Source organism: Oncorhynchus gorbuscha, linkage group LG08 (assembly GCF_021184085.1).
Source record: "Oncorhynchus gorbuscha isolate QuinsamMale2020 ecotype Even-year linkage group LG08, OgorEven_v1.0, whole genome shotgun sequence".
NCBI classification, from domain to species: domain Eukaryota; kingdom Metazoa; phylum Chordata; class Actinopteri; order Salmoniformes; family Salmonidae; genus Oncorhynchus; species Oncorhynchus gorbuscha.
This window is the reverse complement of record NC_060180.1, coordinates 21,491,964-21,514,777: the sequence shown is the minus strand read 5'-3', so window position 1 is coordinate 21,514,777 and position 22,814 is coordinate 21,491,964. Positions and strand designations below refer to the sequence as shown.

The 22,814-nt window shown below is 43.6% G+C and overlaps 1 protein-coding gene across 1 annotated transcript in view; it reads right to left on the bottom strand.

Moving 5' to 3' along the window:
• LOC124042257 (LIM domain-binding protein 3-like) overlaps nucleotides 1–22,814 on the bottom strand; it is a 61,004-nt gene that overhangs the window by 9,801 nt on the left and 28,389 nt on the right. The window contains exons 3-10 of the mRNA XM_046360669.1: nucleotides 18,610–18,685; nucleotides 16,103–16,125; nucleotides 14,442–14,636; nucleotides 10,342–10,371; nucleotides 8,758–8,924; nucleotides 8,603–8,639; nucleotides 7,879–7,986; nucleotides 2,164–2,313 (exon numbers count right to left, since the gene is read on the bottom strand). Of these exons, the coding sequence (XP_046216625.1) occupies nucleotides 2,164–2,313; nucleotides 7,879–7,986; nucleotides 8,603–8,639; nucleotides 8,758–8,924; nucleotides 10,342–10,371; nucleotides 14,442–14,636; nucleotides 16,103–16,125; nucleotides 18,610–18,685 (786 nt within the window). The remainder of the gene's footprint in view (nucleotides 1–2,163; nucleotides 2,314–7,878; nucleotides 7,987–8,602; nucleotides 8,640–8,757; nucleotides 8,925–10,341; nucleotides 10,372–14,441; nucleotides 14,637–16,102; nucleotides 16,126–18,609; nucleotides 18,686–22,814) is intronic.

The window sequence follows — 22,814 nt, the reverse complement described above, 5'->3', positions numbered from 1 at the left end:
TCTGTCGATATAGGACTCGTTCTACTGTGGATACAGATACTTTTGTACCCGTTTCCTCCAGCATCTTCACAAGGTCCTTTGCTGTTGTTCTGGGATTGATTTGCACTTTTCGCACCAAAGTACGTCCAGCTCTAGGAGACAGAACGCGTCTCCTTCCTGAGCGGTATGACGCTACGTGGTCCCATGATGTTTCTACGTGCGTACGATTGTTTTTACAGATGAACATGGTACCTTCAGGCGTTTGGAAATGGCTCCCAAGGATGAACCAGACTTGTGGAGGTCTACAATTCTTTTTCTGAAGTCTTGGCTGATTTATTTTGATTTCCCATGATGTCAAGCAAAGAGGCACTGAGATTGAAGGTAGGCCTTGAAATACATCAACAGGTACACCTCCAATTGACTCAAATGATGTCAATTAGCCTAACAGAAGCTTCTAAAGCCATGACATAATTTTCTGGAATTTTACAAGCTGTTTAAAGGCACAGTCACCTTAGTGTATGTAAACTTCTGACCCACTGGAATTGTGATACAGTGAATTATAAGCTAAATAATATGTCTGTAAACAATTGTTTGAAAAATGACTTGTGTCATGCACAAAGTAGATGTTCTAACCGACTTGCCAAAACTATAGTTTGTTAACAAGACATTTGTGGAGTGGTTGAAAAACAAGTTTTAATGACTCCAACCTAAGTGTATATAAACTTCTGACTTCAACTGTAACTGATGAGCATATCCTCTGCAGCAGAGGTAACTATGGGTCTTTCTTTCCTGTGGTGGTGCTTATGAGAGCCAGTTTCATCATAGCACTTGATGGTTTTTGCAACTGTGCTTGAAAAAACTTTAAAAGTTCTGGAAATTTTCCACAGAGTGACCTTTATTTCTTAAAGTAATGATGGACTGTCATTTCACTTAGCTTATTTGAGCTGTTCTTGACATAATATGGACTTGGTCTTTTACCAAATAGGGCGACCTTCTGTATACCACCCCTACCCAATTGATTGGTTCAAATGCATTAAGCAGGAAAGAAATTCCACAAATTAACTTTAACAAGGCACACCTGTTAATTGAAATGCATTCCAGGTGACTACCTCATGAAACAGGTTGAGAGAATGCCAAGAGTGTGCAAAGCTGTAATCAAGGCAAAGGGTGGCTACTTTGAAGAATCTCAAATAACATATCTTTTGATTTGTTTAACACTTTTTTGGTTACTACATGATTCCATGTGTTATTTCGTAGTTTTGATGTCTTCACTATTATTCCACAATGTAGAAAATAGTAAAAATAAAGAAAAAACCTTGAATGAGTAGGTGTGTCCAAACTTTTGACTAGTACTGTATGTTCAATTAACTGTCAACATTATATTTGTCTTATGTCAATACATATGGCCTTTCTTGGTCCCCTAGATAGGACACAAAACGTTTATTAACATTAGACATCCTACGGACAAACTACCATACATCTGCTGTGAAGGCCAAAACATGGTTATCTTTGAGGGTGCAAAAAATGTGTATAAACACAGCTCGGAATGGTCCAAAAACCAAATCCAGGAGTCCAAGGCAGTGGCAGTGATGACCAACAACAGAAGCAACAGCCTGCACAGGCCCAGGGCATATGTTGTGTTAAGGCTGGTCAAAAAAAACAAAAAAAACAGGATTAAGATGGATGGATGGTTATGATGATGAGGGCGTTACGGGTTAAAGGATGATGGTTTTTGCAGACTCGCTCTGTATGACTACAGCACTCCACTGCATTGAGGCTCTCTGTTCTCACACCGCTCACAGACATGGGAGGTCAGGTCTTCCCAGTGTCTCTCTCCTCACAGGTTCCACACAGTCCCGGTGATCACAACATCAAACTGTTCGACTTACCTTGGACACTGAATATGGACACTCTCCCTTGTGAATGTACTAAACCCAAAGCCCTAGCCACTTACACACATACTGCTCATGAAACCTTTTACCGGTTTAGCTGGAACATGAAAACAAAAACACACATTTCAATCTAATGTTCAATCAATCACGAAACAGATGACAAACGGGGAAAACATCAGAACAAAACAGTTCCCCTCAACGAAGGTACACACCAATTAAAGGGAAGAGCACCCAGTTGGCAGAGGACAATAAAACCACAACAGGCAAAAATGTTCAACCCACACAGAATTACCTCTCAGGGGTGGGTTCAGGGTCTACGGGGGCAGGCTCTGGAGACTGGTAAGCAGCAGTAGGCGAAGCTGCCTGATTGGGCGAAGCAGCGCTAGCAGGGAGAGCGACATGTGTGGGGCTGGTGGAAACTGGAGCATGCTCAACAGGGCTACTGCATAAGGAGGTTAAATTGCATTGAGAGAAAACCATCAGCAGTCTGGGGCCGAAATCCATATATGTAGGGCTGTGTGTATATGAACTAGGGGGTTAATGTCAGCACAAATAGACCTGTAAGGTTATATGGCCTCAATCACATGCAAAACCAAAAACCTTGATATTGCTCAGCCCAAAGCAAGGATGTCCATCAAGGAACAAATGGAGAAAGAGTAGGAAAATAAATCAATGACAATTATTCACAAGCCTCATCTTTCAATATCAGGATTTAGTGCCAGAAGTGAGGAAAAAAAACCTTTGCGGGGTAAAAAAAACCTCACAATCTGCTCATAATAAGATAAAAACTAATGTTTGAACTATCGATTTTGGGTGAGTCACTGGAGAAAGCGCAGAGACTGGCAGGGGTGAGTGGGGTGATACCTGGTTGTATTTCACTCTTAATGGAAAGCTGCCTAGCTGCTACTGCAGGAATCGATTGAGCATAATGGGGAATGATTAAATAACCGCGTCAAGACGAGCGCTTCATCAACCATGTCCAGGGCCAGAGGGCACCACCTCACTATATGCTTGATATACACAGTCCTTACGCAATTAACACAGTGCATTACACATTGATTTGGAACTGTATAGTGTATCATACTAATATAATATAATCAGAGACAATCTAAGGTGTTGGGAGAGTTTCAGCCATAAACTCTGTTGGGGAAGAGGATTAAACAGAGTATATACCAACAACGGCAAAAAGGAGAGAAAAATGAACACATGGCCTAATCAATGAGTGTACGCTACAGAACATTTGTGAATTTACTTTTAAACATGAGTGAAAATGAACAGTGGCGGCTCCCCAGATCTTGACATTTAAACACAGCTGACTTTGACATGAGGCCAAAACATTAAGTGAATGACTGTGAGAGAAGGTGGGGTTGAGGATTGGGGAGAACGGAATGAATGCAATGCCCAGGGGGAGCTGCCCAGGCTGGTGCAGGTTGGGGGACAGAGAGGGTGGCAGGCATCTAGCAGCAACAGGCCTGGTGGTGGTAGACCGATGGCTGACCCCTACTTACTTCCAGCACCCTGACCTCCTCTCCTGGACATCAATCTGACCAGGAAACAGTGGTCTCAGGCGGTCATTTAACCCTTCATCACTTTCTGTGGTGAACTTTGGAGGTTAGCAAGTGCTCCTAGGTTGTGGTGATAGTGGGTCTGTCTATGGTGTGTCTCACAGCTAGATGTGTGGAGCGAGGAGTGGAGTGTTGGCATGGGAGGTGGGAGGATCAGCACAGATAGACAGGTGGTAGATGCTCTCAGTTTGAGGGACAGTTAACAGAGGAAGTGCCTTTGAGGCTGGGTACAAGGACAGGACAGGCTACAGTCACACAGATACAAAAGCCAATATCTTCAATTACTTCTGAATCCAACCAATGAAACCTATTACTAGGATAAATTATTATAATCTAGAACACCTGATTTTAATTATTAGCTGGTTGATAAGCTGAATCAGGTTTGTTACAACAGGAGTTGGATTGAAAACTTACAGGAGGGGGGCTCTCCAGCAGCTGGGTTGAAGAGCCCTGCTCTAGAGAGACCTCAACAAAGTCCCTTTTAGCAGATGGGAGTGTAGGAAACCCCTCTCAATTGTGTTTCAACTGGCCATAAGTTACATTAACTCATCTGGCATAGGTACAGACATCTAACTTCAATACCATTGGATCTCTATTTGAACGCAGACAGCCATGTACACGGACACACACACACAGACACAGACAGACTTGCCTCACAACAAGGGGTTTACATAACTGGGCATTCTGGGCAGGTCATTAGGTACACACTGAGGACACTGGCCTTCAAAACGCATTTACCCTCTTCATGCAGGATTAATAGATTGCATTGGCTGAATTGCTGGGATGTATTTCCAGATGTTTCCGAGGGAATGACTGTTTCAAGTTAGGGGCAGATTATGGATAGTGTGCTTTGAAGGCTGAAGTCAAAATCTGGTGCCTCAGATTAACAACACAAGGGAAACTACATAGAAATAGAAAGAGGCCACACCTGACAGAGATGTTCAAAATAGAAGATTGCATACATGCACCACTCTTTCATCTGCCAATGATCTATAAACAGTTTGGAATTTGAAATACTTGATCCGTAAACTAAATGACGCCATTTCATTTCTCACTTTATCTCACTGTGGAAGGGAAAAACTTGAGGATACTAATTTGAGGATAGTTTTAAAGGGTAAAAAATGTATAGCGCCCCCCACTGGTAACATCTGCTTGGCATAACTGTCAACATAGGGAAATTGTGATCTCTCCCACTAAAGCAGCTGGGTTAGTAAGGCAGCTCCATGGGCAGGCAACCTGACACCTCGCGTACCATTTCACTCTGCTCCTCATTCTCTGGGAGAGACCACTCCGCGGTAGGTAGGCAAACACTGGCGTGTGTTTGCAAGATACTGGTGAGGTGGGCAGGCAAGTGCAAGGGCAGGGGAGTCTTTAACAAGGGGTAGAGAGAGACCGGTGCGTGCTCTTACAGGCAATTAGGAGGATGAGAACTGAGATTACAGATAGTCAAGGAACGAGCAATGGGTCTAGTACTAGGTGGTTTAGAGACATCAAACAGGTATGTATTTTACCATGTTCAGCTGTCTACTGTACATCAAAGCAGTAGTACGCTTTAACCATAGAGGTTAGGATTCGAGGGAGGGGGATGGTTGGTTTACTGGAGAGCTGTCGTAGATGAGGAAGACACTGACTGACAGGTGATACAGGCAAGACTAAACACAAGGAAACAATGATTCAGACACACAACATGAAGACAGACACAAACACATAGCTGTCCACAGGTAACCCTCACCTTCTGTGCCCTTTACCTGGTTCTCAAATGGGACGTACGGTAGGTCTACATTAACTCTACCTTCTTGATTGCCAAAAACTGTCATTAGTCCCATGAATTAAACCTACAACATAACTTCTTATCGCCTACTGTCACAAGCTCCTCTATAATATTGAGACAACTAGTTGGGCCCTTGAGGCTTTTGAAAACATTATAATTTTCAAAAATAATCATTAAGAAAATAGGAAGTCACATGAGCCCTGGGACCCTAAAATGAGCATTAGGTCCCGAAAATGAGCCCTAGGTCCCGAGAAGTCACAAACTGCAAAAACACAAATCCTGCCGGGAACTGAGCACACACACCAAATTACTTTCCACTAATTTGGAGTTGAGGGTGGGATGAGATAGCTATGGCGTGATGTGCCGAAATTTGATGCAAAGCAATGGCGCAGGTCCTGATGTTTTGGAATGTCTGGTGTGTCAGTTCTAGAATCTGTGATGAAAAAAAGAGGGAGTGAGGGATAGGAGGAGCAGCATACTGAATGGAACTGAAGTGTAGAAGGAGATCTTGTATGTGGGGCGGAGACTGAGGCCTGAGTATGATAGAGGAGGAAGAGGAGGCGTGATGAAGGGCGAGAGGGGGTCAGCCACCCAGAGGCACTCCAGTGCAAACACACTGTCTACCCAGCATGCATTGCATGCAGGTGGAAATATCCCTCAGGGGAGGTGAAGAAGAAGGGGGAGGAGGAATGATGCCAAGGAGCATGTCCAGGCAGGGAAGAGGCAGTTAGCAGAGATTTCCAACAGTTACAAACGGCCAGTAATAATCCACTCATCAGCCCACAGCAGAGCTAAGTAACACCAGTTCCCCTAATGTTACAACCAGACAAGCAGAGTTATCTTTCAAAGGGCTTTCAACACCTTCAAACATCGCCTCGCCGACTCTCACTACTCACATATTTGACTTCCTGTTCGCCTTTCTTATGCAGGAGGATGGGACGAAACCCAACAGGGTGTTGTCTGACGGCTGTGCTTGAATCCTGATATGATAGTCCCTAACTTCAGCCACATCTGACCTCCTTATAGTTAGCAGCTACAGAGACTCTTGCCTCATGGACAGACCATTGATATAATACTGCTTCTACGTAATAACAGATGATCAACAATTGCTAACAATTGATGGCATGATTATACTAGAGCTAATGATGGCTGAGTTCAGTACAATAATTACACAAAAAAATGGCCCTGTGGAACAGACTAAATGGCATGTGTGGAGAGGAACAAAGCCCTGTTTTCTAAAGGTGTACCAATGAAGCACGTCAGTTCATCCTTCTGTGAGTCATGTGATAATTAGCTTGGTTTATTTTTACAGTGTTTCTGAAGAACTTTTCGGGATAACATTAAACAATCGCTTTGAGATTGTATTTGTAATAGATATCTTACAAAACACTTGACATGATGCAACATACAGTAGGATGGAATTATGTATGGAAAAGGTTTTGCAAAGCCACCCGCTTGATATCAAATCTCTCCGTTTCTTTCTAGGTCAAGTTGTGTATATAACAGCTCAAATGCCAAAAGGCCTTTATCAGGAGCTTCTGTGGAAAAAAAATCCTTGACCAACTTGCTTAAATAGTGAATATCCCTGCCCTTGGTAGCTGAAAAGAAAACAGCTATTCAAACCTTTTCAATTACCAATGAGGAAATTGAAGGATTACCGTCAAAAACAATGGGTGAACATCTCTCATTGATGTCGAAAGCAAGGTCATGGTCAATATGGAATCCAATCATTTTCCTTCTGATTGAAGTCATACTCGTAATCACGTGGCCACCTGGCCATGAGCCAGATTGGAACCTATCCATTTTCATATGTTTAAAGAGCAGTGCATTGCACAATGCAGGCAGCACTCCTAATTATCCTTAGTTTACTTTATGCCATTCAAAAAAATCTCAAATTCCTAACTTTCTCATTGGCTGCAAGGGTTTGCTGCTCTCCACACATTCCAATGAGCCAGAGCCCGGGGATAAGGAAACAAACACGCCATGTTTCATCGGTGAGGGATTCATCTTGAGATTCAATACGACGTTTGCTGATATGGGGGAATTGTTTATCCTTAACTGGACCCTTGATATCTTGTTTAAGTTCTATTTAATGGTTCCTTGGTGAAATGGTTCCTGTGAAAGTTAATAAATATATATATAAAAAAACTGAAGTTTGTGATGACTCATATGTATAATTGTTTATGGTCTCTAAGAGGGTGTTGGGTTGCTATGCTATAAAGGTAGGCAACTATTTCTTCCATAACTTCCATTTAAAGCCTGTAAACTGCTACATCAAAACATAATCTCTTCTCTTTTCAGAGTAACAATCTGATATGAAAGCAACTAAAGGAACATTTTTTATTTAGTGGCATTGTTTTTATTCATACTTATCACAATGTCAAACTCAAATAGTGATAATTTACGGTTGAAATATAATACAACTTTCTTATACAGCTGCAATTAATTTAGAAAGCTAGCATCAACTTAAATAGCCAAAATAGGAAGGGAATATGACATTGGGCTAAAATCTTCATTACAACATGTGATCAACAAGTATTGAACAACCCTCTTTCCACGAACTCACATTCCAGTATCTTTAGCCTGACCTTCTCCTCACTCACAGTCCAACTGTTTTACCTGCTCTGCACTTCTCTGGTTGCTACAGTTACGTTCGGTCTGACACATATTTTAAACCACGGCTTTTTCTGGCAGGTTAAGGATTTGAGCAGACAGGCCATTGTGCCAATTTTTCAATTTGGCAAAACGTGGACCTTTAAATTCTGTGTCAAACTTTTCCCTGTGGCATGAGGAAAGAGAGAAAGGAAAATTGGGGGAAGAGAGAGAAAGGAAGAAGGGGGGGGGGGGAGTGAGAGACGGGTTAGGGACTGTGGCCTCCACTCCCCTGCCTGAGTCCTGTGAGGGTCAGAGTGCACTGGGGGCTCCCAAATCCTCAACAAACACAAATCAACACAACCCCACTGGTTGCCTCTATGATGTCCTGCACCATACTGTATCAGGGAATAAGCCCAGGCTTGAGAAATGCCTCATGAAGAAACAAAAAGGGATATTTCTGCTCTGTGTGTGTGGCAGCAACACGTTACGTGGCCTTTCAGCTAGAGGAGTCTAACAGACGGCTCATCATGAGGGCTATCCGTAATCCATGTGAGGGGGACTGCAGCGTCGAAACACCTCATGCTATTCTCACGGTTGGCTCAGCAGCACATGACTCACACTCTAACCTTCAAGTTCACCACAGAGAGTGGTGTGGAGCAGGGCCGTTTGGTAGGGCTGAGTGACTCAGTGACCCTTGACCACTAGCTAACAGCAGAAACTCTGCTCTGGGATCATCTGGGGCAATTACCAAATACAGCCTTTTTGCTAGGCCACACCGGTCGCTGCTGCTAGCTGCCTACCTTGATTTCCTCAGATGTTCCACGTCTGGGTCTTGCACTAAACGGAGACAGAGAGAGAAGAACCATCAGTAACTGAGTGTGTGGCAGGATAAGAGGGGTAGACTAAACTAAATTAAACAAGAACAGAATAGAAATAGAAAAGCAGCACCACTTACTGAACTCCGTTCCCGTGATGTGGGCGAGGAGGCGGAAGGACTTGGACTGCACCTGGGAGGAGCTGCGGGCCCAGTCATTCAACTCCGTGTCCCTGTCTGCAGTCTTGATCACAGCCTGATAAACTGGGGAGGCACTGTCTACCTGAGCATCTTTTACTGGGAGCGAACTGGAACCACAGAGAGAGAGCTGGCTCGTCACACTGGCACTAATTCATGCCCACCATATCGTGACAGCAATCAGGGCGAATAGGAAATGTGGGGTGTTAATCGAATTCTGATCACAGTGTTACAAACTGCAGTCTGGTGGTGATTTTTTATTACTGGGGTATGTCTGAGTGTATACATATAAAGTACTATAACTAACCTTTGTAGCCTACTTAGATGACTAAGGAGCATTTAGGAGAATGGGGAGAGGATCTATTTCAAAGGCTCCCTCTTCACTTTTAATTTGAGATGTAAAAAACAGGCTTGGTCTTGCATAAGGGGAGCTGCAAGAGAGGAGCTAAAAACTGGACATTGAAAAGCAGCATCTGCTCACACAAACCAGTGATAAAATGGTAAAAAGCTGTCAAATAGTTTCCTATTTGCAGAAGCTTTGCACACAAAGCACTATGGCTACATAACGAACCCTGTGGCATCTTTTCTCAACAGCATATTTCAGAAATCTAATTTCATAAAATAAAAATACACATACTGTACCTCTAGCAGGAGGAAAGAGCTCAGAACATTCAGTTTAGTGTCATTATTAAACAGTATAGTATAGTATAGTTCCTGGTATATGGCATAGCTAGTGCTGGTCAGTTGCACATTACTGATTGGGAAGTTCAGAGTATTGAGGCCAGCACTTAATGTGTTCGTCCTCTGTTCATTTCCTTTTTATATCCATATAAATCATGCAGTTCTTTTGCAATACAAGAGACTACTGACCCGTGATAATGTCGCAGCTGACAATAAAATCTATTTTACAGAGAGCCTTGAAACATAAATTATCCCTGTGTAGCCAGCAGGGCAGTGGACTCCGCCTAAGAAATGGTTTGCTATACCAAGACAAGAATAATAATTTTAAAAAATAACAAAATAATGATTCTGTGGTTGACCTGTTGAGCAATATCGGTTTGCAACACACTCTGCTTTTCTAAAAACAAAATCTTTGTTTGGCATGAAACCTACTAATCCATGTCTGTTTTCCATGCATTTCAATCACAATACAATTTCAGCACAATTTTCCAACAGAATGAAAAATTGTTTGTTAGTAATCAGTCATTGATAAAGACCCACAATCCCTGAATATCAAAACACCATACTTATAGTGATGTCCTCGACAAACAGCTGCTCTGCAATCGACTCCCGTCAAACTATGACGTCATCATTGCATTACGGTGTAGAGGCAACATCCGGCAATTCTAGACATCATTCCATCAACCCACAAACTATGCCAATTGGTGGCGTGTAGAAAATTGCCATGGGTAACAAAATCTCCAATCAGAGTGAGGATGTAGTGGGTTAGCAGTGAGGGGAACGGACATAAGGAGGGATGAGACAGCACACAGGCTGTGCTCTGTTGTCACAGAGCGGTCTACTTACGCCAAGGGGGAGCCAGCTGGGACTTCCTCTCTGTTCGGCAGGGAAGGTGTGGGGCGGGGCAGAGGATGGATGGATGGAGAGGGGTGGGGGGGAAGCAGCATGGCATGGTGGGTGGGAAGGACAGTGCGGTGATTGAGTTTGTTGAGGAGGAACCGAGGAAGTGAAAGAGGGAGGATTAGATATGGGCCCCGTAGCGGAAGGAAGGCATAGAGTGAGACCCTCAGCTTTCGTTAATCTCACCAAGAGAAATTTCCCTTTTCTCCACATATGAACAAAACAATTTGTCTGGTTATCAATTTCTAAAGAAAGTTCTCTGTTTACATGAAGCATGTGGGTCTATATATTTACATACATTGATACAAATCAATAGTTTACAGTCCCTTTCATTAAACTATACATTTTGTACTGGGATGTGTGTACTGGGATCTTCAGGTATTTGAAAGGCAATTATGAGTGTGGGTGAGGGTATGTATAAGGGTGGCAGGTAGCCTAGCGGTTATGAGGGTTGGGCCAGTAACCTAAATGTCGCTGGTTTGAATCCCAGAGCAGACTTAGTGAAAAATATGCAGATGTGCCCTTGAGCAAGGCACTTAATCCTAGTTGCTCTGGATAAGAGCGTCTGCTAAATTACTAAAATTCAAAAAGATCAGGGAAGGCTTGGTGACTAAAGGTGATTGGGTGGCTTTATGCTTGAAGGTGAGCAGCATGATGACATTCATAGAATGGATGGAATCTAACAAATACACTTGAATATTGCAACAGGTGACCTGCATTTGTAACAAGGAATATAGATCAATTAGCTGATAACGTCACGAAAACAGAAGTCAGCATATTATTGTGATTCTGGATGGCCAGATAGCTACCAACAATGACAAGAAACTGCAATGTCGGGAATCGTAAGTGGCTCGTTTCAACTTGTTCTTGATACCAGGTCTTGTTTTGAGGTGTTGACTGATTTCATGCCAATGCTAAAATGGCAAAAATTCGCTAGCTAACTAACTAACAACTGTAACAATGAATTTGAGAGACAAGAAGTGCTCATTGCACAAATGTACAGTACCAGTCAAAAGTTTGGACACAACTACTCATTAAAGTATTTTTCTTTATTTGTACTATTATCTACATGGTAGAATAACAGTGAAGACATCAAAACTATGAAATAACACATGGAATCATGTAGTAACCAAAATAACTGTTAAACAAATCAAAGTGCAGTCGCAAAAACCATCAAGCACCATGATGAAACTGGCTCTCATGAGGACCGGCACAGGAAAGGAAGGCCCAGAGTTACCTTTGCTGTGTCTTTGTGAGACGCAGAGTAAGTGAACGGATTATCTCTGCATGTGTGGTTCCCACCGTGAAGCATGAAGGAGGAGGTGTGATGGTGCTTTGCTAGTGAAACTCTCTGTGATTTATTTGGAATTCGAGGCACACTTAACCAGCATGACTACCAAAGGATTCTGCAGCGATACGCCATCCCGTCTGGTTGACCCAACACACCTCCAGGCTGTGTAAGGGCTATTTGACTAAGAAGGAGAGTGATGGAGTGCCGCATCAGATGACCTGGCCTCCACAATCACCTGACCTCCACCCAATTGAGATGGTTTGGGATGAGTTGGACCACAGAGTGAAGGAAAAGCAGCCAACAAGGGCTCAGCATTTGTGTGAACTCCTTCAAGACTGTTGGAAAAGCATTCCTCATGAAGCTGGTTAAGAGAATGCCAAGAGTGTGCAAAGCTGTTATCAAGGTAAAGGGTGGCTACTTTGAAAAATCTAAAATATATTTTGATTTGTTTAACACATTTTTGGTTACTCCTTGATTCCATGTGTTATTTCATAATTTTGATCTATTCACTATTATTCTACAATGTAGAAAATTGTTAGAATAAATAAAAACCTTTGAATGAGTAGGTGTCTAAACTTTTGACTGGTACTGTATTTATTTTTTCAATAAACATAAATATACAGTTGAAGTCGGCAGTTTACCTTAGCCAAATACATTTAAACTCAGTTTTTCACCATTTCTGACATTTAATCCTAGTAAAGATTCCCTATCTTAGGTCAGTTAGGATCACCACTTTATTTTAAGAATGTGAAATGTCAGAATAATAGTAGAGAAAATGATTTATTTCTTTCATCACATTCCCAGTGGGTCAGAAGTTTACATGCACTCAATTAGTATTCGGTAGCATTGCCTTTAAATGGTTTAACTTGGGTCAAACGTTTCGGGTAGCCTTCCACAAGCTTCCCACAATAAGTTGGGTGAATTTTGGCCCATTCCTCCTGACAGAGCTGGTGTAACTGAGTCAGGTTTGTAGGCCTCCTTGCTTGCACACGCGTTTTCAGTTCTGCCCACAAATTTTCTATGGGATTGAGGTCAGGGCTTTGTGATGGCCACTCCAATACCTTGACTTTGTTTTCCTTAAGCCAATTTTGCCACAACTTTGGAAGTATGCTTGGGGTCGTTTTCCATTCGAAGACCCATTTAAGACCAAGCTTTAACATCTTGACTGATGTCTTGAGATGTTGCTTCAATATATCCACATAATTTTCCTTCCTCAAGATGCCATCGATTTCATGAAGTGCACCAGTCCCTCCTGCAGCAAAGCACCCCCACAACAAGATGCTGCCACCCCCATGCTTCACAGTTGGGATGGTGTTCTTCGGCTTGCAAGCATCCCCCTTTTTCCTCCAAACATAACGATGGTCATTATGGCCAAACAGTTCTATTTTTGTTTCATCAGACCAGAGGACATTTCTCCAAAAAGTATGATCTTTGTCTCCATGTGCAGTTGCAAACCGTAGTCTGGCTTTTTTATGGCGGTTTTGGAGCAGTGGCATCTTCCTTGCTGAGCGACCTTTCAGGTTATGTCGACATTGGACTCGTTCTACTGTGGATATAGATACTTTTGTACCCGTTTCCTCCAGCATCTTCACAAGGCCTTTGCTGTTGTTCTGGGAGTGATTTGCACTTTTCGCACCAAAGTATGTTCATCTCTAGGAGACAGAATGCGTCTCCTTCCTGAGTGGTATGATGGCAGAGTGGTCCCATGGTGTTTATCCTTGCGTACTCTTGTTTGTACAGATGAACATGGTACCTTCAGGCGTTTGGAAATTGCTCCCATGGATGAACCAGACTTGTGGACGTCTACAATTTTATTTCTGAGGTCTTGGCTGATTTCTTTTGATTTTCCCATGATGTCAAGCAAAGAGGCACTGAGTTTGAAGGTAAGGCCTTGAAACATATCCACAGGTACATCTCCAATTGACTCAAATTATGTCAATCAGAAGCTTCTAAAGCCATGGAATTTTCCAAGCTGTTTAATAGGCACAGTCAATTTAGTGTATGTAAACTTCTGTCCCACTGGAATTGTATTACACTGAATTATAAGTGAAATAATCAGTCTGTAAACAATTGTTGGAAAAATGACTTGTGTAATGCACAAAATAGATGTCCTAACCGACTTGCCAAAACTATAGTTTGTTAACAAGACATGTGTGGAGTGGTTGAAAAACAAATTAATGACTCCATCCTAAGTGTTTGTAAACTTCAACTGTAGCTTACATGTCAAGTATCTAAGCCAACCCCGTCTGCTTTGCCCCATATTTGCGCACACTTCGGTTTTGTTGCTAAACAACCAAACCATCTATGCCTTTGTAAAAATAAATAGAAATACAAATCTACATCTGTGCCTTAGAGCATCAAACCAAACCCCTCCAGGCAATACAAATAGTAACACACCACAAACACCACCCTTAAACAAACAGATCTCACTGCTACCTACTTGAAACAGTCTGAGTTGTATGTTCCTTCTTGACACATACAAAATACACTTAGGATATACAGTCCTGTGGAAATATTTTAAAGGATGGTAACAGTCCTAGATAATCAGGACCTGAAAAGGCATCCTGATGAAGTAAGTGTGCGGCTTTAGCTTCTCCAGCACAGCGCGGCTACACTACACTGTAGTGCTAGGCTAGTTCAGCACAGCCGGCCAAGGAGAGGAAAGGAGGGGTACTACTTAGGTCATGCAGGTTGGGGGAAAGGTAGAAAGATAAGGAAAGTGAGGGAAGGAGTGCAGAGGAATGGAGGGACTTACCCGGCCTCGTGGCCCTTGGACTGTCCGGCGATGGCGTCCATGATGGCGTCCTGGGAGTACATGCTAATGGGGGTGTTGTACTGGGCATGGATTATGGTGGCCTTGCCCCCAGGACCCTTCACCTCGATGGGCTTGTGGGTGGACAGGGCAGTGTCCTTCAGCGCAATGGGGTTGAAGCTGGGCACATACTCGTTGCTGTCGTGGAGCGGTAGAAGGTTGGAGGAAGTTGGCAGGATAGTGATGATTAGGGTGAAGAAGAGAAGAGGTAAAGATCGGAGAAAGAGGGAAACGTGAAGGAAAGTGAGGAAGGAGGGTGGCAGTGGAAGGAGAAATGGTGTGAGATGTTAAGTGAAACGGTGTAATAGCCTGTTAGCAGATCAGTTTATGCTCTAGCCAACTCCTCTGTCGTGTATAATGCCATGCGGAACATCAACATGTACGGCACACAACACCGGGTGGCACAACAAAGGAGTTGGCTAATGCACAAAAAGGGGACAATTAAGACTGGGGACATTCACACCTTTTCTATGCACTTCTCAGTATTTGCTATACAGCCTTACCTTATTCACCTACGTAACGTGCTCTGCAGGTGTGGCTAACTCGCTTTGAATGAATTGAATTCAACCTCTGAATACGTGCAGAGAGAAAAAGGTGCATGAAAAGGGAATTAAGTTCCATTTACTCGTGCTTAACACGGGTCAGAATTCCCCCCATAGAGATCTGCTACTACAACAGCGTGGGGTTTTGAAGAGAAAGGCGGATAAAGAGCCATGGAGGCCCTGTATGTTACACAGCAAACATGCTCTGTAAATCCCCCAGTAGAGCAGGCACAGCACAGCTCACATATCTGCACACACACACACACACACTCAGGTTTCCCTCCAGATACAGGTCAGCCCTCCCAGGTATGTGGGTGCCTACAGGCTCAGATGATGTTCTACAGCTGGCCCACCACTAAACTGATCAAGATAAAGAGCAAATGGATGTGTTAATATCAACATGCGCTGTCATCTAAGTTACAAAAGCACACAAAGGCTAACTTATTGAACCACTGCATCATCATTCAAATCCCACAAATAAAACACAGTTGATCAACGCAGGCAATGCAGTTTCAAAACGTTTTTTTTTTTTTACATCATATTAGCCATCTATGCAATAAAAGTCAATTACACAAGCAAATACTTCACACGTCCAGACGCTCCACCTAAATGCCATACTGTATGTACATGGCTGATGGCTCATGGGAGAATTTAGCATAATGCCAGAAAAGGACCTTTATTCTGTCATACAAAATATCCCAAAACCACTATTAATGAACAGGGATCTCTCGTCTGCGAGGGGGTTTTCAAGTTAATGATCACAGGCAAATTTGTTTTATGATAGGTTAGGATTTATTAGACGGTCACTCCCCTTTTTCTCTGGGACTTTGACAACCATTACAGACCAAACCAAAACCATCATTATCATTACCGATCCTAGAACTGCTCATCGGTCTCAAAAAAGGCATAATCACTACACAACAAGCCAAGGCGATGCACATCCACTTCACACCAAAGAGCCTGACACGACAACGTTAACGTGACACACTACACCATGCAGCTGAATCGCGGAACCGTTCGGGGGCGATCGCTGCTACGCCACATGCACGGTAGGGTACTAACTTGGCAGGAGTGTTGGAAATAACCTGAGGCGGCGGCAGAGGAGAGAGAGAGAGAAAGAGACAGTGATTAACAAGGCAATTACACTCTACCACCCGCCACCGCCGAGGTCGCTTATTCGGCGTGAAAGGAAAGAAGATAGATGGAAGAGGGTGAATACTGAGAATCACACAATGAAACAGTGAAAACCATCACCATTGTTGCCGTTCATTCTTGATTATGATCATTACTGAGGCTCGTCCATCACTAATATAAAGCCGTGGCATTGCAGGCTCTTTAAATCTATAACGTGGCGCTAAAATACTCGTTTTTACGTCAGAGCAGTGGTATGAAGTGATAAAGAAAGTGGCAGAGAGAGGGCAACAGACCAAAGAGAGAACTTTGTACTGTATGGTTTTGTAGACCAGGGTAGAAAGCGAGATAGAGAAATAAATAAAAAGGGAGCGAGGTGAAGAGAGAGGGTCAGACGAGACAGAGGCAGACATATTGGGGTGCTGTATGTTTAGAGATGGGAGCAGAGCAGAGAGGAACCTGAACCTAGCCATTCAGTGGCTTTCTAAAGAGACAACAAGAACAGGTGCTGGCCCTGAACCATAGTCACAGTGTCTTATAGCACTCCGCAATTATTGTGGGAACCCCATGCCTCAGATGTGTGTGAGTTTTTTTTAATTAGGTCATGTGACTGCTTTCTATTTTAGATAAAACTAGGGGAATGCTAGTTCACGGTATTCATCACAAAGACTGATATAGCAAACCCTGCTATTAGCGATTCACCTCTTTTAGCGATTCACCTCTTTTAGCGATTCACCTCTTTTAGCGATTCACCTCTTTTAGCGATTCACCTCTTTTAGCGATTCACCTCTTTTAGCGATTCACCTCTTTTAGCGATTCACCTCTTTTAGCGATTCACCTCTTTTAGCGATTCACCTCTTTTAGCGATTCACCTCTTTTAGCGATTCACCTCTTTTAGCGATTCACCTCTTTTTAGCGATTCACCTCTTTTTAGCGATTCACCTCTTTTTAGCGATTAACCTTTCTCACTTTAAAGACGTTCTGCTATTAGCGCTTAACTGACACGTCAGACACATACTGTGCAGTCCATCCTGGCCATGTTTAAAGCAATAGTTAGCTCTTCATATACACAAGCACTGTAAGGCTTGCCTGGGACGTCACATGTTCAAATTTTGGCAGAGGGGACACCTAATCTCCCGGGGGCTCTTCGTATTACCTGGAGAAGGGCCACAGCCTGAGCTAGGGGCCTTTACTGTGCTGCCTGCCCTGCACATTCCCCTCTGGGGGAACCTAAATCACTAGAACCCATTAGGGTCACCAGGCTGTCTAGAGCCCAGCTCGGGATCAGAATACACAGCTAAATCTGAATGTTCTGAGGCTTTCTATCCTTCTGCCCCACGAGGGCCGGGTCAGCAGAGCAGCAGGGACTGGGTGGAGTAGGGTGAAGCCCCTTGGAGTAGGGTGAAGTTGGCCATAGGCACTGATCTATGGTATGTTTTGAGGGGGGGGGGTTCTCTCTGAATGTTGAAGGTTAGGCTTTGGAGAGGGCTGGCTAATCCGACACCTGAGCCTATAGGCAAATTCCACCCGGAGCTTCTACCCCACTCCCTCCTCTTCATTATAGGGTTCACCAGGCCTGGCCACCCCTGGCTGGTGCTGCTGTTACTACTGTCTGTTCCACTTGGTTACATACCCCACTGAGAGGCCTGCTGCAGAGCCCTTTCCTCTGTGGCTCTCCTGGAGCTGAGCCATCTCTTGCAGGGTCTCAGCTGAGTACAGCCCAATAGGAGTGTTATACTGTGCCTTCTTTGTGGGGGTCGTCTTGCCCCCAGGGCTTGGAGTTTGCCTCTTGGTGGGCGACCCCGAGTAGGAGTTTTTCTCGCCAGACGCCTCGAGTGACACGGAGGAGGTTTTGCAGGCCGAGAGGCCGCCATTTATTTTGGTAGTTTGAGCCTTCAGGAGGGAAGAGACGTGGGTGAGGTGGATAAGGGGGAAGACAGATAGAGGCGTGGTCAGAGAGAACAACGCAAAAGGTACTATATGATACTCAAAAATATAGCTGTTTGAACTTAAACTTGGAAGGCAGGGAGGGTGCTGCATTGTCCCCAGTATCACCAGTAGAGGGCAGTGAGAGACAACATAGACAGTGCCTGAGCGGATCAGCCCAGCACGGCCCAGGGCTGTTCTTACAGACCTCAGAGCTGGATGTGCTGTGCTGCCTCTATGGCTCCTGACACCCCTAATTGAGAAACTTTGCATGGAGCCTCCTGAAGCTCCCTATGAAGCCTCCGGTCTGGAAGAAAGAAGTGGTTTCACTGAAAGTCCTCAAACCACTTCGATCCCATATGAGTGCGACTGAAGAGTGTGTGTATCTTTTATTTATAAGTGCGGGCAACAAATTCTACAACTAGGGAAGTATGAAAACGTAGCATTCGGTGTGCTGAATATGTTAGGAGAGTGAGACTGAACAGAGTGTTGCTGGCTGCGGTCATGCTTACCTTCTGGTGAGGGATCTGTTGCATGGGAGAATCCATTCTTTGGGTGGATGTGGAAAGTGGAAATGGGCGCTTTGACCTGTAGCAAAACAAAAAACAGATACATTAGAAGATGTTACAGTTATTAGAGTGTGACTTGGAATTCTACCACATAACAAGTGGCTGCCAGAAAGATGTTCTGCACTGAAAGCTTTTTCATGGTTTATGAGAGAGATCGAGAGAGGTAAAGTCTACCGGAGAAAGACCAGTGTCCAACAAGCCCAGTATTACTTGGATACAAGGAGCAAAAAGGTCAAAGGTCCCAGAGAGAGGCCCACAGAGAGCTAGGCTAAACCTGAAACCTTCACAGACCACTCGGATACAAACGGTGTACCCTCCTTATCATAAGTGGCGGTGATCCATTTCAACAAGAACAGAACATAGATTCCAGAGCCAGAATAAAGTCAATTCCATGCAATTTTAGAAGAGAAAATGTATATTCTCCAAGCTCAGCAAGAGTCAAGAGTGAATGTTTACAGAATACTACGGTGAATGTTTACTTCAGAGATTGATCCCCCATGCTGTTTGTCTACACTCTTAGAAAAAAAGGTTATCTAACAGCCTAAAAGGTTTCTTCGGGCCGTCCCCATAGGAGAACAATTTTTGGTTTCAGGTAGAACTCTTTTGTGTTCCATGTAGAATCCATTCCACAGAGAGTACATGATATTCAAAAGGGTTCTACATTGAACCTAGGTTCAAAATATTTAGGTTAAGACAAGAGGATTTGAATATTCCAAGAGGATATCAATCAATTTGTTTATTTTCTAACACTTCCAAATGGAATTACTTCATTGTCTTCCCCTTCCCATCTTCAACCCAGCCTTGAACCAAAAACGGTTCTACTTGGAACCAAAAAGGGTTCTCCTATGTGGACAGCCGAAAACCCCTTTTTGGAGTGAACCGTACTAGTTGTAGACCCTGACCTAGATCTATGGAGGTTGTATAAGAGTATGCTCAGGCTCATGGGTTGAGAACGTCCGGTTTTAACACTGTTGGTCAAGTTCAGATACACAAGTGAAATGGGAAAAAAAACAGTACGTGGGTGCTTCATCTTTTGAGTGAGTCAAGACTTGGGAGTGCTTGCCTTTCTGCCCTTATCAAGCCCCGAATGCATCTTGAAGGACACATTCAGTATTTTCTTATTGACATTCCAGCACAATGCACACAGATGACGCATAACACACAGTGCTATATGACAGTTGAGGACGAGGTTTCCTAACTTCAAATAAATTAGTAAGTGCATATTGTGTCCAATGTTTTAAGTCTTCATTGTAGAAGGTTGTGAAATCTCTGCATTGTGTTCTTCTGTGCCGTACAGTGGTTATCCAAATAGTGGTTATTTATACTGAACAAAAACATTAATACAACATGCAACCCTAATCTATGGATTTCACATGGCTGGGAATAAAGATATGCATCTGTTGGTCACAGATAAAATGGGTTTCACAATGGGCCTCAGGATCTCGTCGCGGTATTTTTGTGCATTGAAATTGCCATCGATAAAATGCAATTGTGTTCGTTGTCCGTGGCTTATCAAATCAAATGTATTTATATAGCCCTTCGTACATCAGCTGATATCTCAAAGTGCTGTACAGAAACCCAGCCTAAAACCCCAATGCAGGTGTAGAAGCACGGTGGCTGGGAAACTCCCTAGAAAGGCCAGAACCTAGGAAGAAACCTAGAGAGGAACCAGGCTATGAGGGGTGGCCAGTCCTCTTCTGGCTGTGCCAGGTGGAGATTATAACAGAACATGGCCAAGATGTTCAAATGTTTATAAATAACCAGCATGGTCAAATAATAATAATCATCACAGTAGTTGTCGAGGGTGTAGAAAGTCAGCACCTCAGGAGTAAATGTCAGTTGGCTTTTCATAGCCGATCATTAAGAGTATCTCTACCACTCCTGCTGTCTCTAGAGAGTTGAACAGCCTGCCCATACCATAACCCCACCTCCACCAGGTGTCACTCTGTTCACAACACTGACATCAGCAAACCGCTCACCCACACGATGCCATACACGCGGTCTGCGGCTGTGAGGCCGGTTGGACGTACTGCCAAATCCTCTAAAACGATGTTGGAGGTGGCTTATGGTAGAGAAATGAAGAGCCAAAAGCTCTGGTGGAAATTCCTGCAGTCAGCATGCCAATTGCACGCTTCCTCAAAACTTGAGACATCTGTTGCATTGTGTTGTGACAACTGCACATTTTAGATGTGCCTTGTTTTTTTCACCAGCACAAGGTGCACCTGTGTAATGATCATGCTGTTTAATCATCTTCTTGATATGCAACACCTGTCAGGTGGATGGAATATCTTGGAAAAGGAGAAATGCTCACAAACAGATGTAAACAAATTTGTGCACAATCTGAGAAATATGCTTTTTTTGCACATTGAACATTTCTGGGATCTTTTATTTCAGCTCATGAATCATGGGACCAATACCTTACATGTTGCATTTATTTTTGTACAGTGTATAAAGATAGACATGTCTGGTTTCTAAAGGTAGAATCAGTGGCGCAGCGGTCTAAGTCACTGCATCTCAGTGCTAGAGGCGTCCCTACAGACATCCTGGTTCGAATCCAGGCTGTATCACAACTGGACATGATTGGGAGTCCCATAGGGCAGCGCAGAATTGGCCCAGCTTCGTCTGGAGTAGGCTGTCATTGTAAATAAGATTTTGTTCTTAACTGACTTGCGTAGTTAAATAAAGGTTCAATATATAGATATATATATATATAGACAAACCGAAGCAGCCGTTAACTGTGTTACATTAAAGTGGCTCAATGACCTGACGACTGAGTGTTCTTACCAAAAGTTCCAATTTACCAAAAGGTTTTGGCATTAGATTAGAATGGCTTCAGAATGTAAGGGGTGAAAAAAAACTGACAAAATACACATTTATAATAGATGCTTCATGTGTTGACTACCTGCATTGCTCATCAACTCTTGACTGTCTTCACCCGTCTTTATAGCTCTTAGTCTTATGCACACTAATACGCTGTTCTTGTGGTGTTGGAAATGAAAGCCACAAGAGCCCATGTAGAAATACTGACACATTGTTTATTTGGTTGACGCCGTTATGAGTGACCTTCCTTAAGGCATTACTTCAGTCTCACACACCATCACCTCAACACGTGGCAGCACTGGACCGCAAAGGCACTGTGGAATAGCAGTGCCCTGCTGACCTGAAGAGTGTTAAAGACAGAGGGTTGACCTCCCCACTGCTAATCTCCCACAGTACGCAAACAGAGTAGAGGGGGTGAAGCGGCTCCTTTTTAAGCTCCTTTTTCTACGACCGACTGAACCGCAGATAAACCTCTCTTGATTGACTTCGGGAGTATATTTATTGGTATTGCACACAGCAGTATGAGAAGATTAAGGTCGTTTTGAGGAACCCATCATTTGAGGATTAAAGGACTATCTGGTGCAGGTTCCTTCCATATGGTGGTAGACACAGTGAACCTGGCATGCCTCCTCTGTTTATGCACTGTTCTCACATCTCCCACACATTATACAAGCAGAGGTCAGATCCATCCACAACACCCTCCTCTTATCCGAGCGGGATTCTTCTCTGTCTGGTGGTGAGTTTGTTTTCAACCCATTTTTTAAAACAAGCTCTCTAACAGTGGTTGTTTTTTTTCAGCAAAAGAAAAACTAAACAAGAGGAAAAGTGTTTCTTGGGAAAAGGGAGAAGAAAAATTGAGGAAGAGGAGAGACGATGACAAGCTTTGGAAAGGCACGGCGGAGTGCCTCCTTGAATCAATCAACCAGGGGGAGGACAAGCACTTCATCAATCCAGCCTATGCCAGCCTTTCCTCCCCGTTTTACAACAATCAGACGGCTGATGAAAAGCAGCCTGTGGAACCACAGGAGATGAGGGGAGGGAGGTTGGGGTGGTTGTGGTGGGTCTCAGCTGTGCAAGCCGGAGGGGGGGGTTGAAGTTGAGGAGCAGGTGCAGATGTGAGGAGATTGGAGGGACACTTAGGACCCTACTCAAACCCCCCCACTATAATGGAAACAACCTCTTCTTAAAAATGTACTGTACTGTATGTGTGTGGTTGTATAATATACCCATCAAAACAAGGAATCACCACATTCTTTGACATGTGTAATGAGACACACTGAATTGGCCCCGAGTGTAAAACACTGTTACTGAGAGCAGCCCGACTCAGA